The 14694-nt window shown below is 44.9% G+C and overlaps 1 protein-coding gene across 18 annotated transcripts in view; it reads right to left on the minus strand.

Moving 5' to 3' along the window:
• Positions 1-14694, minus strand: part of magi1b (membrane associated guanylate kinase, WW and PDZ domain containing 1b) — a 96235-nt gene that overhangs the window by 51621 nt on the left and 29920 nt on the right. For 14 of the 18 annotated variants that reach the window (XM_078091568.1, XM_040202921.2, XM_078091578.1 and 11 more), the window contains exon 1: positions 2010-4937. In XM_078091568.1, the coding sequence (XP_077947694.1) occupies positions 2010-2595 (586 nt within the window). In that variant the 5' untranslated portion in view covers positions 2596-4937. Of the gene's footprint in view, positions 1-2009; positions 4938-4991; positions 5109-14694 lie in introns of those variants that run through there. The other 4 variants (XM_078091576.1, XM_078091579.1, XM_040202923.2 and 1 more) reach the window with 1 other exon arrangement.

Raw genomic sequence — 14694 nt, forward strand, 5'->3', positions numbered from 1 at the left:
AAACAGGAAAGACCAAAAATGATGGTGTAGCTTTTGGTCCACAATGCAACATGCATATGACATAGAGGGGTAACTAAATGTGGGAGGGGCCGTATCACAATACACAAAAACAAAGAGTCAAATCTTTGAACAAAATGTTTTTTTCCTGTGATTTTTCCAAATTCTAGATTGTGACGATGAAGCTGCACAGCCAATATCATTGATGTACCACAAAGCACTTTTTTTTATCATCAACTGCCACTAAAAAAAAGGAACACATTTGTCACTGCGAAATAGTTTATAGCAAACAATATACTTTGGATTGGAGACACATCTCTTGTCAATCTTTGCAGTGACCCCCAGCTAACATGGTTTTATAGTGAAGTCAGCACCCAAACACACAGCTGCTAGAGTAGCTGTGTAGCCAATGCAGTGCACACAACAGACAATTGACTGAATAAAGGATGGTTATAAAGTTAAATCTGAATTTCAGTAGTTTCAGATTGAACAAATAAACTTGACGGCTGTTGGTTGTGTTTGTTTCTCAAACTGCCGTCATGCATTTGTGTCCACCGGTGTGCATACAATAGGGGCAAAGCTGGGGGACTCCACCCATCATTCACTCTCCGTTTCACAGCATTCCTTTGACGTCTCCTAATGCCGTTAGCTCCCCCACCAGCACCATTTCAGCTGCTATGCAGCATGCTGGGATCCCCTGGTGCAAATGTAACCACCCTAGTCCCTCCCAATGGTCATGTATGAGAACCCAAGTCGAAACATTCCAAAGACATTTATGGGCGAGGGAAAATGTCAACGCCAAAGTAAACTTTCCCCATCACACATGAACAAAACATGTACAGGAGCCTTGGAAGGAATAGTTCTTTAAAATGCACTTATTCCCCCAAATATCCTAGCTCTCACTTCACTAACCGGCAGATATGAGACAGGTGTCAATCGTTTCATCCATTTCTCAAAATATCAAAAGATTCCTTTACATTAAACAAACTGTACACAAATAATTTGTTTCTACCAGCAAATAACCAGGTAATAATGTATGCCTGCGTATTTAAGGGGGTATACAAGCCCATGATTGCATTGTTTATCAGTAGCCTAATAAGAGATGGCAACAACATTACCTCACTATCAGAGCACCTTACTTGTAGAATGTCCACTCAGGTCAACACAGTCGGTCCATGGATTGTTCAACTAGTCTTAGTACTGGTCTAGGAGAACAGTATTATTCAACCGCTGTCAGCCGTAGGGCGTAGTCCAATGTTCAGGCAAACCATTGTTTCGTGCTGGTGTAATTCAACGGGGAACTGGTATGACTGGAAGAATAAGTAACTGGCAACACGTGTTTTCCCAACCTTCACAGAATCAACATCCTCACCTTGCGTGATGCACGTCAAACAGAAGACACAAACACCATCAGACTGACATGCTTTCTGCCTCGTAGGAGTCAGCAATCAAAAACAGTCTGGAGTTCCCTTCTAAATCTTTCTTTAGTTTTCACTCCCCCATCTTGATTCACCACCTTCTGCTGTTCAGGAATGACACGAGGACTGACAGCGGTTCTTTTGTTCAGGGGACACAATGTGATTGGATGCAACCAGGCCTCTACCAGCAATGCTGCTTCTGCATAAACTGCAGGGACACACACAGAAATATGCCCCGATCAGACGGCAGATCTCAAACATACACGCGTGCATATGTTTGTGTTAGCTTGGCTGCCTAGCTAGCTAGCGCCAGCACTGATTAGAGTGTGTGCTCCCTCCCCCTCCCTCCCCATCTCTCACGGCCAAACTCCACCCTACCCCCATCAGTATCCCCACGCTCCAGCCCCCTCCTCCCTCCGAGCCCTCCTCTTAGCCTATATACGGGGGTCATCAAATCGTCGGTGCTGCTAGCCGCGCAATACCTCAAGCGTGCACGTGAACGCGACCGCTCGGCAGACCTTTGTGCGTTAAGAGAAGCAAAAACGGCAAACCATCAGCATGACAACAACCACAGCAGAGAATACTGCTACTTGCCTAGATGCAGGGTGGACCAGAGCTCCCCCCTTTCAAGAGCCGCAGACTCACAGAGCGGAGCGTTAATATCGGGTACAAGTCTCTTCGTCTTCTTGCCACTGCTCCCATCAACTGGCAGAAACAAACGAGGGAGAGAAAGAGCCACACAGAGGGAGAGAGGGAGCAGCAGTGGCAGCGAGAGGACAGGAGGCAGCGGTGTCATGAGTGGGGGGAGGAGGAGGACGGGTGGGGATAATGGGAGAATGTGAGGTTGTGCCGACCACAAGGGAAGCCGATGGACGCCTTGACAAACGGGGGAGGGTGAGAGTTTTGTGCTTGAAGTTTGAACACAGTTAAGGGAACGACTGACTTTTGGGAGATGCAGATGAAGTGACCAGTTCTTGTTCACAAAACCTGTACATCTGGACGTCCGGGTCTGGTGAGCTTCACTGCCGTGTACTTGCTGACATGATGCCATGATGCTGGCCCCGCTAGTTCCAGTGTTTTTCGGTTTGCTGAGATGATGGAATAGTGGAATGGAACGGACCACACTCACTCGCCACAACAAGGGAACTGTATTCTGTTCTGGCTGTGGTGCATACGGCATGGCAGTCTACATCAAATGAAACGGAGAAATGGATCTGGTGCCAGGATAACTGCTTTAAACTTGTACACAGTCTGGGATGTTCATTTATTTACTGTTTTTGCACAATATATTCAACCTGCTGCTGCAAAGTCAATGCAATTACGCCCAGTTGACAGATACATATCTGCTATAGTTTATCGATTGGGACAATAGGCTGCAGAAAGGGGTTACACAAGCGTGCACAAAGGTTAGTTGATTTAGAGACAGGAGAAAGCCCCAACATCCACTCACTTCTCCATCTGTTTCTCCACCTGCTCGCTGGGCACTGATCAAAGCGACACCTACACGTGCACGTTGACATCGTTTCGAACAAGCCTTTTGGACGTACGTCCACGTGGGCACACGTGACTGATTCACAATCACAGGCCAGCACGGGCCCCGTCTGACTCATGCATTAACGGTAATAACTACGGCTGTCAAAGTTAACGTGTTTATCTATGACATTATTGTGGTTGAAATATTTTACCGCAGTTTACGCTACTTTGTTTTACTTCCGGCGTGCGTCGACCTCTGACAAGAAACCACCACGTGCCTGCAGTCAGTTAACGAGAGACAGAGACGGTAGTTGAACGTGTAAAAAAACAGACACGCTTTCTAAAGTGATTACTGGTTAATTTATTTAAGATGTATTCTTTGGAAGAAAAACAAACTTTTAATCGTGAGTAATCTAGATTATTGAATTTCAAAATGTGATTAATTAGTTAATCTATTGACAGCCATAATGAAAACATAAATATATGCATCCTATACGTAGCCGGTCTTGTATTATTCTGCACGCGTGACTATTCGCAGAGTGATCCGAATGTAACATGTCCTCCCGTAACAAAGAAAAAAGAATAAACTGCGACAAATGATCTGTAATGCAATATTCCAGCGAGTCTCACATTCCTCTACAAGTGGATGACAAAAATAACTAAACGGTGCTATAAAGCTATAAAAACGCCCAGCGAACACCTTCATGCTTTGTTTACTGCTGACACCACCAGGACCTTTTACTGGTGTGCCATAGAGCACTCAGTGATTAAAATGGCCATTGTGGCCAGACCCCCACCCTCCACCAGTGTCTGGCTGACATATGGCCCTGGAGGTAATACAGATAAAGTCCCTTAAACAATCCTCCTGAATGCAGACGGTAATTTGCGTGAGAGAGCCACAAATAAACTAACGGAGGAAAACTATTACGGGGCAAAAACGTGGTTTGGGGGAAATAATAGGGGCTTTCTTTCTGAAGTCTGAAAGTAAGTCCACAACAAAGAAGCCAATATGGTCGTACTTTAGAAAATAGATGAGGGTCAAACTCCAAACATGTGTTTATTGTAGAAAGTATCATGTTATACGTCTAAATATAATCGTCCTTGGTGGTACATGCAAATCAAGGATAACACAAGATTGGCATCATGCAGCATTGCTCACCAGTCTGACCATCTCTGTGTTTTATCTGCCCTCCCCTCCCCCCACACAGGGAGAGCTGTGGCATTTATCCCTCTGCCATTATGATGCTAATGCCACATTCTTAGCACCAGCGGTATCTTTAAGGCTTGTTTTTCATAGCAGGGAAAAATAAAGAACTTTACGCATCTAGTTCAGCTTTTGAGCAGCAGAGACAACAGAAATATGCAGCATCAAAACATAAATGGGCCTTTAGATTGTTGCTGTATTGACAGTGAGGAGGAAGAACAGTCACAGCCACGCGCTTCTATTCCTGGATCACACAGACAGCTCTGGTAGAAAAGGAGGCTCTGGTTAGTGATTGGAGGTGAGGGACTTGGATGAAGCCACCTATTGTCACCGAGATACGCCCAACCTCTTGTGTGGAGTCACCTCAATACAGGTAAAGACAGGCGGTGCTGAATGAGTTTGTATTAACTCACCGCTTGTTAGCAGCTTCAGAGGCAGGTGGACAAACTGAAACCAATCACGAGGAGGTAGGCTCAGAGGAGAGCACCAAGGAATCAGCGGGGATAACTGCGCGGCCAATATCGGCCAAAAAGCAAGTGTTGCTGTGCTGGGATTAGGCTGAAATAATCAGGCTTAATTAGATAACATTCCAAAAGGTTTGTGTGAGGCAGCAATAAACACAATCACTGCTTGGATCTAAAACTGGGCTCGCTTGGAGTCGGGACTGTGGCTCAAATTGACCTCACCTTTGTCTTTCATGTGGAAGTAAAAGAGAAAATATATATATAAATATATATATATAAATAAAAATGTGAAATCTCACGCAAACAAGAGAGTGGGAAACTGAGAAGAGTCGCTCACATCAATGCCAGGAAATGGAGACGACAGTAGATGGCAGCGGATGGAAGACATGAAAGTAAGGAATGACAGAGCGGCGTGTTGGACAGTCGTGGACTCACAAGGCACGGCGTGGCGATAGAGGTTGTCTCGGATGGTCTGCTGCAGTTCGTGGTCAGGCGAGGATTTCTGGAAGCGCTGGCTCAGGTAATGCTTCAGGTCCTTGTTCAGCTTGCTTCCTGTAATTGCGGACACAAACACAGGAGCATGTGGTAACTGCGTCGGGGCAACAGTAAGGCACACATGAACAACCCGGCAGTAGAAATGGCGCTGTTGTCATTCGCAGTGTAGTGTCAAACGGCCACACAGTCTGGTACCCACAATTTTTAAAGAAAATACTGACGTTTACAGTGCAGCTAGGGCAAAGCTGCGTGCCGAGTACAAGGCTGTGAATTCTCCACTTGCCATTGTCACTCGGAGGGGAAGCTGGCCGCAGACCCACCAAGCAGCCAGCCGCTGGCCAAAAGCTGAGACGGCGAGCACAGGGAATCAGCCCTCCTGCCGCTGCGCCATCTGGACCTCAGACACACATTAGGCTACTGAAGGGCAGCGTGGCTGGAAAGTGACTTGTGTGCGCGCTTGGTTTGAGTGCGTGTCCACACATTACCGGCACTGCTGCACGTGTGCAAGCGCAGCACAAACAGTGTGGCAATAAAACAAGTGTGATGTCACGCAAATAAAGAGAACGACAGAATTTACCCGATGAATATGACAATGATTTGATAAAAATTCAATAACAATACAGAGTGAGGCCACAATAAACATCTTATCACCTTGTATATTTAGAAGTTGATCAGCTTTTTCTCCTTCTATATTATAGAAGATATTAAGTTATTGATCTCTCTGCATGGCTGCGGAGACATTTTTAGTGGTCTTGCTGCATGTAAACTGTGTGTGTTTAATAAAAACAGTATAGTAAAGAAGAGCATTCTGCACAGGTTAGCATAACGATTGAAGAGGTATTAAATACAATTATGTGTGTGTATTTGTACATTCCATCTGTAGATTCCACAGATGTGACATGAATGCTTTTTTTCTTTTTATGTTTTTTCATGTGAATATTAGTTACAATAACGTGAGGGATGCAAAATAAAGTGATGATTCTCGAATCATCATTGCATAAACAATACATGTACTATATATGTAAATAATAATTCCAGTCTGAGATTTGTTTGAATGATATAGTATTCATATATCGTCTTAAAATGCATAAGAAAAAAAGGATGAAAGGTATTTTTAAAAGCAAAGCTCTCAAAGGAATTTACATTTTTGGTAGAGATAATTATTTCCAGGCTGAGTGATTGTATATTTAATTTAATATAATTGTTAAAGAATATATTTGCTTATGGCAAATGGTAGACAGGCTTACAATAGTATGCGCTTTCATTTAGATGAGTGGGCCACATAGTTCACAATAGAGACGGCTAAACTGACCAAATTTACAAAAAGCTAAACAATTGACTGAGCGGCTAGGTGAAAGCTAAGCGCGGCCTCACGTTCGGTTGCTTGATCATCGGCGTTTATCCAACAGCTCTTTAAGGAGCCAATAAATAAACTCTTACCCAGGTGTGGATTCTGTCCTCCGCTCAGCACATCTCTATGCGAGCCCATCTTAAAGAAAGCACCATTGTTGTAATGAAAATGAGCAGATCAGCACATTGATGAATGAGGGCAAGGTAATCACTCAACGACGACTCGATTCAGTAGATCTGCCCTGGTCTCTCATTGCACTTATATTGTCATTTGTTTATCAAAAACACGTCCAACAGCGTCCCCAATGCCCCCTAGCTTTTCATTGGCCTGCGCTGAGGTGTTAGCTGGGACCAAAGTATGCCATGAGTTCTGGGAGCCTAAACTAACTCGTTTAACGGCAGCCTACGTAACATAATGTTTCTTCTTGTCTGAGGTCCACCACGTTTCCTTCTCTTTCCCGTCCACCGGTTTTAATTGCAGAAGACTACTTTAAAACGACTTCCTTTCAATGTGGACATTGGGTCTTGTGGTTGAAGTTAGGTCAGGATTTGGTCCAACTGTGGAACAAATAGAGTCGACTTGTCCAAGAGATCAGTGTCCTCTGGATGCATCACCAGCAATCGGTCATCCATCTATATGTGCCAGAAGATTAAGAAGATCACCACTCACCTTAAGCCTATAAGACAGCTCGTCCGTCTCTTCAAAGCAACAGCAAGCAGGTTAACACCATAAGCCCATTAACTGCTGCCGCGCTCTGCTCTGGCACCGGGTATATGCAGAGCAGAGGTGTTCCATGTAACAATATTAGATTGCATAGATGACCAAACCGTCTCAATGATCGGGCTTTACAGATATCGATCAGTTGCCAATCTATGGCTGCAGGGTTTCCCCGGCATACAGCTGTGCAGAGTCGATGCTAAACCATTAGACAACTCAGCTGTGTAAAGCTTCCCCATGTGCAATAAACTCGCCGTCTCTATATTTAGGTATCCATACGTGTGGTAAAAAGAGAGGTTTATTTAAAAAAAAAAAAAGTCTAGTGAAAAGTCTTGATGGATATGAATAAGAATACGGATAACGTTATTGATCACAAACCTGCCTGAAGAAATCATATATGTGTCGTGTCGCTCGCTTCTAGAGCCTGCTGCCCCTGAAACAAAGGACACACCGCGCTGACCCAAAACAGATGTGGACTGATTGATTACTCCTCCCCCCCCATCCCCGAAAAGCACTGAAGACCTGAGATGTTTAAACACATCCTACATCCTTTTGTTGTTTGCAGTTGTTTAGTTCCTGAGGGTTCACCAAGACCGCAATTACTCGCTTCTTGCATTATTCAAATAACGTATAGAACTCTTTTGTTGACGTGCAGATGAGCGACTCTGGGTTCCTGACTGCGTGGATAGTGCAACGAACCATTCATTGATTATCTGAATTCAATACAACTCATAGGCGACTAAGGGCATGCACGCACGCAGCAAGGGGGGAGGGAGAACAGTCGGCCCAGCAAAACGCCGCCCCCCCAAAAGCCTCTGCAAACAGATAATTAAAAATGACATATCCCTCAAACACGGCCCACCTGTTATAGATTTTCCATAAGCCCCCTAAAAAGAAGCAAGACGTTGAGAAGGAGACAGGCAATCCATGGCAGAAGGGAAGTGGGGGGAGAAAGGGCTTTAGGCGAGGGAGAGAGGCAGAGTGTGTCACACAGGAAGAGTGCGGCACTCTGAGCCACGCAACACATCCCAAGAATCTCAGACAGAGCGGAAACGTGAGCGGCTCCACTGCTTTCCGGGCATCTCCCATTGGGCCCGGCCCGCACCCTTCAGCTTAGATCAGCCAGCCGAGGCCCAGCTCAGACGTGCGGGGCCAGACGTGGCACCAGGCAGACCCTCCACTCGCAGCTGACATCTGTATTCATGGCATGGAAAGAACTTCCCTGAAACTGGATCCTCCCGCTCTTAGTGGGAAAGGAAAGGGTCGACCGATTTCTGACGATTCGGAAATGGCAGGACGAGCGGTGTAATTACATGGCGGGACCGCCGCGGTGACCTACAGCTATACTAATAATAGTATAATGTAGTAATAGTAATAGTAATTTAGTAATACTACAGAGACGTTATTGTATGTGCTGTTCCTGAAATCCATCTTTTTTTGCGAGGACTGTAGAAAATTAGCTGAGGTTGACGATTTGAGACCTGGGCTCAGGCCCAAATCCAAACTTACCTACGCTTCATTGTTTTCATTGGAAGAACGGAGGTGGTATGTGCAGGTCCAAAAGGATCCGCCTTCTCCTGAAGGACTATTAATAGCTCATTCGCAGTATTAGTCCAGCATTTATTATTAGATTACTGGACCGATTGCCGTTGATATGTGGAGCAAAAGTCAATTTGTGCCCAGAGGAGGACACTGATCGACCTTTCCTCTTAGCGAGGCATCTCGCCATCCAGTAGATTGTCTGGTGGTCTTAATGGCTCCTGAACATTTTCTCGTGCACCACCAACAGGTCGTACGTTTACCTTTCTCCCGATCAGATTTTCCCCCCGGCTGAGGGCTTGTGGTTTTTTGGAGTAGGGTGGACTTTGCATTGGCTAGACTGCCTCGGGATAATTTGTAAAAGCTTTGATGAACCTTGAACCTTTCAGTCCAGGAGTCTGCATATTTAGTGCTGTAGGTTACACAGGGGAATGTTGTGTGCACAGGATTATCATTACATGTACTGTTGATAATTACAATGCAATTTGAAAAGGTCTTTATGCAGAGTTATCTAAGAAATATTCTCCCTTCCATCGGCCCACTGGGCAACGGTAGAGACACTCTCTCTTTTAACAAAATGCACAGTGACAAAGCAGAAAAGGCCGCCATATGCCAGGCTGCCAGTCAGTTTTTACATTTAGCCAAGTCAGATCTGGCAGCGTGAACATGTTTCGTTGGGCACGGCGTTGTAAACAGTCTGGCATGCAAGGTAACATACACCCCCCCTTCTCTCTTCAATTGTCTTTTTAACATCAAGGGAAATGTTGCCAAGCAGAGGCTATGATTAGAATAAAGTCTTCTTTGAGTCAGCTTTATGGCTAAATTTAGATTCTTGTACATGGGATTGGGATTGAAACATAGGAACTGGATTAGTGCCTTTCAAACCTGACCAGCTACTGTACAAATTTAACTTAGCTATGGGACAAACACAGGCTGTCCGAAGGCATGTCCTAAGTAATCAACTAAGTGAGCAGTCCAACCACAGCTCTAGTTAATCAGATAATCAGGGCTAATCGCCAGTTAATTGATTCAAACAGCAGCAGCGACCTACAGTTAACATTTTCCTCATCTTAACCATATGCCACATATGGACATGTGGAGAAGTCAGAGAGCTCGATCGGACCCTTGTCAGGTGATCAGAGATTATATTTCCCATCCAGGGTATTAAAGGGCATTTCCAGGTGGGTACCAGTGACTAAACCATCTTAAACCATATTATTATCATCAGCAGCTCCAAAAAACATTCTGCAGAGATGTGGAGACCAATCTTTTATATCCACTCCACACACCGGTGTGTGTGTGTGTGTGTGTGTGTGTGTGTGTACATCCCTGTTTCTGAGCTCAACACTACCCCCTATGTTCCTCTATTGAATGTAGTTTGCATCGCGCAGCAATGGCTGGGCTCTGTAGCCATAGCAACAGCTGCCGATGAGTACAGTCGGTGACGGTGGCAGCCAGTCATGGACTGCTGCCCTCATCTGGACAAAGACAGTGTTACAAAAACAAAGGAGAGATCTTCCAAATAGAAAGAGATAGTGAGCCACACTGATATCCTCAGTATGAATCAGAGCAGTGTGACTTTAGCAGACAAGCATTACAAAAACAACCACGTGGATCTACATGTATGCAGGACCCAAATTGTCTATTCCCACAAAGGGAAATCAGTTGCAAACAGGGATGTGATTTCCCTTGAAACAGCCAAAACAAACTCAAATGGCATAATGAACAGAACCCGATCCTCCGCAACCGTGACGTGTACTAGTTGGGGTTTCTTGACAGAAAATGCTTCAAAATTCATAATGGAATCGACAGAAGACATGAAGAATCCAGTGTCTTAGGTGTTCGATAGTGGGGGGTTTTAATCTACGAGCTGCTGCTGAGTGTTAATTGTGAATTAGGCACGTGACCAATGGATATAATCACTTTGACTCTTGAATCAAACACTCATGTCCATCCTTTGTTAGCTGTTCCTTGTTGAGACTCGATCCAAGACGGTCACGGTTAAATTACCGGTGCTGCGTCAGAGTGTGTATACGGTTGTGTGTCCTAGTGCGGCTCGCCTGTTGACTAAGTTACAGATTGCTTTCATTGATCGTAGTCCTCCACACCAGAGGATTAATTGCAGCACCAACAGCCACAGTAGAGGCGGCAGTATTCCCGCTGCGAGCAGACAGAGGACTGAGAGGAGCCGACGTGGGACTTTTTATGGTCCGACCATACGCGTGTGTGTGTGTGTGTATATCCATATGTGTGCAGATATTTATCCATTATTCGCACAACTCGAGCGCCTATCTAATTTGGCAAACATCAGCATCCGCTAACTAAGGACTCCGCCACTATAAATAACCACAACACATCAGCCGCATTATGATTTGCGGCTGCTGAACAGAATACTAGAAGATCTCCGCGCTATTTAATATTCTTCTGATGATAAACTTGTGAACGAGAGGATCCATCATCCACTAACACAGGATTTCAACAGTAAATCTATACAAAGAGCAGACCAGTGGGAGCCCATCACTGCATAACACACTTAAGGGACAGTTCTCCTCCTTTGGTGCTATTTATCAATCTAGATTGTTTTTGTGTGAGCGGCATAGTTATGAAAATGTGCCTGTAACTCAAAATCATCCACAAACCTTATCGTATGCATCATATCTCATCTAGTCCCGTTATACTGGAGATACAACTGATGTCCCTACGGTGGACACCAAAATCCATCTGGACTGATAAATAAAACCACAGGTAACAGGACAAATATGCTTTTTTGCTCAAATGTGGAACGTGCAAACCTCTTCAAATGACACTCAGAAAATCCACACATTACAACTGTAGATTACTCTACATTCACTTCTCGTATCAGCCTATACGGTACATGTTTGTGTATATCTAATAAAACAAACTAAAAGGCATTGCAAATGAATGTAATATGTGAGAATATTACGGTCTTTAAATAAGTATTACACCACTGATAAGTATTTCTCCTCATTGACGGGTGCCATTTTTGAGACCAATGGGAGCGTAAGTCTCACGTGACATATGCGTAGGGGGCATCAGCACTTCTACACAGACGGGAGGCGGGGCAAATAAAAACAGCAGAGGATGACAAGAAAAGGTACAACTGAGAGGGAACAGATTTTGAGGGAGGGAGAGAAGGTTGATATGATCAGAAACTAATAGGTTTGCAGTGAGTGACAAATGTGACAGCAAAGGCCTCAGTGTGTGTGTGTGTGTGTGTGTTCAAAGGGAAGACATTTAGACAGTGATTAGGAGACGCCCCGAGATTAAACCTTCACACACTTCAACAGTCGTTTAGCAAAGTGCTCTTCAAACACAACCCAAGAGGCACGCGTCAGCAAAAGGATCAAGCATCGGAAATATACCATCAATACAAGCAGGGCTCCTCTGAATTTAATTAAAGCATCGAATCCAATAGGAAAATAGGGTATTTATCTACTTGAAATGAAATGTATTTATGTACGGTATCATTTAAACACCACTAAGGGTAACTTAGGCCCGCACTAAAAAAAACAACAAAGTCGACATAAGGGACATATCTTGATAACAATTATAGCTGACATGCATGTGTGAAGTTGGTAAACCTTATGATACATTTAAGACTATAACGCTTCCAACGCAAACTAAAACGTTTGTGTCATTTGGCTTTCTTGAATAGTCTGTTCTCTCTTGATTCTTGTTGTTCTGGGGTCTCTACCCTCTTGGTCGAATGCACTTATTTTAAGTTACTTTGGATAAAAGCGTGTGCTAAAGACAAACTATTCAAGTTCCATATCCTCAATGCCAAAATGCAGACAACTACAGGCACTCAAGGATCAAACATCACATTTAAAAGCTCAAATGTATTCAGATTAAAAGCAATCTCGAGAGAAGACGCCACACTAACATAAATAAATAAAGGACAGCAGCTACGGGTTACTACAGCAGCGTGTGACTAAAGTAAACACCTCAAGAGAGCTGAGAGATGCCACATCATAATACCTCCTGGCCCCCCTACCCCCCCCAACCCCTTCTCCTTCTTGTCAAGATAAATCGGCAACTGCTGGGGTGTAATCAGAGGCCGCCTGCTACGTCACCCCCACTCCCACTGTGGGGGAACGCTGTGCTGACAGACCGACCGCTGGTCACAGCCGGGAGACGGAGCGCTGCGATGGAGGCACAGACACAACGGGAGGAAAAGACACAGAAACTAAGGGCAGGGGAGATGAAGACGGCCTGTCAGGGGGACAGAGGTGAGGATGACAAATAGAGACCAAAGAGGTAGGGAGTGACCAATTAAAGGGAGAGGTGGGAGGACGAGATGGGAGGCTTCATGGAAGTGTGTGTGTGTGTGGGGGGTGAGCTCGTTAATTCTGCCACTAGAGGGCAGATGTCACTCATTAAGAGTGAGGGACAGCATGCTCTCCCCCTACGTGTGTTTACGTTTCAGTGAATACTGGAGGGTTCAGCGGAGGCCGGAGTGGGAGAGCGGTTGTTGTCCTGTGGGTGTGGAAACGTGTTCCTGTATGCTAAAGCTGATTAGCAGTGCTGTGATCGGAGCACAGATCATGCAGCAAAGAAACAAAATGGCTACACGGAGGAAAAGAAACTTCCCAGCACTACAAGCCTGCTCAATGAATTTGTCAATTTTTAAGAATTATTCAGAGCTCAAAATATTGTTTTATTATGTCCTGCATTTGTCGGAGCAGCAGTGCAAATCCCACCAATATTCAATTAGTCACCATCCCAAAATGTTTTTCTCAACTTATCGGTTCATCTAAAGATTGCATTATCAATACTATTGTTACTTATTTATTTTCTTACAGATATTGGTAACTAATCAGCACTGATCTCAGCCAGAAGCAGACTATTTTATGCCGTCCTCATTTTCATTGCCTCTACCTGTCTTATGTAATTTCATAGTAACCCCCCCCCCTCCACACACACACACACACACACACATACACACACACACCCCTTGCATTCTCAAAACACGTATTTCCTTCTCTCATCCACACCCCTTGAGCTGCTGTCATCTTCTTCAGTCCATCCTTCCGTCTGTGCGTCTCCGTCCTGCAGAGTGAGGGCATAACCGACCCACTTTCCTGCCCCCGTCACCCCGTTCCACTGCTGACTCAAGACGCGTTCAACATGCTGTGTGGATGCACCACTACAGCCATGCATCCGCGTTGATGCGGATGAATACGTTCGACAACGCGCGCTTACAAAAGGGACACTCAAACGCACCACATCTGCTCGGTGATCTAATTTTAGATGCAGGATGGGAGCACAGTACAATGGAGCACGAACAGAAGTAGAGGAAACTCTATCCATCATGTCTGACAGGACATGAAAACAAAATGAAAAATGCACGCATCATTTCCGGCTTCGTCCATAATCGTCATCGGAAGGTAAGGGAAGTAAGATGACACTTTCAATCCCCAATCAGGAGCAGCATCTTTCACAAACAACATTTTCTGCCGTTGACACAGAGAAGAAACTAGTGAAAAATTGAGAAAATACAAAGCAAAAACATGCGTATGAGTGTACACACACACCTCCATTCAAAGCTGTGTGTTTCAGGGTTGTGGGCTAATGGGGCAGCAGTCACTGCTGGTTACGTCTACAGTTGTTTCTGGGTCAGCATCAGGCAGCACTCATCCAGCGCTGCATCCCCTAACAGCTGACTCCAGGCCAGACACAGAGGCAGGCCTAAACACACACACACACACGCACGCACACGCACACACTATGGCTACAGCTGTAGTGCTACCTTGCAACCAGCAGGGAATGGTGTACTTCTTGTAAAGGAGAGATTTACTTCTTCATCAATAACATAACAAATGCTCTATAATGCACTATAAGATGCTTTTGGCCTATTAACATGCTGCATGGACCCAAATCACCCAGAAACACACACACGACGAGCTTGGGAACAGCTTCAGTGTCAGTATACAGAGGACATGCATCTGCTGTCTTTGCATCCATGCCTTGCGAGTGCACATGACCAAGAGGCTGCATTGTGCCGAGTGCTGTGTG

This window comes from Gasterosteus aculeatus, chromosome 17 (genome assembly GCF_964276395.1).
Source record: "Gasterosteus aculeatus chromosome 17, fGasAcu3.hap1.1, whole genome shotgun sequence".
NCBI classification, from domain to species: domain Eukaryota; kingdom Metazoa; phylum Chordata; class Actinopteri; order Perciformes; family Gasterosteidae; genus Gasterosteus; species Gasterosteus aculeatus.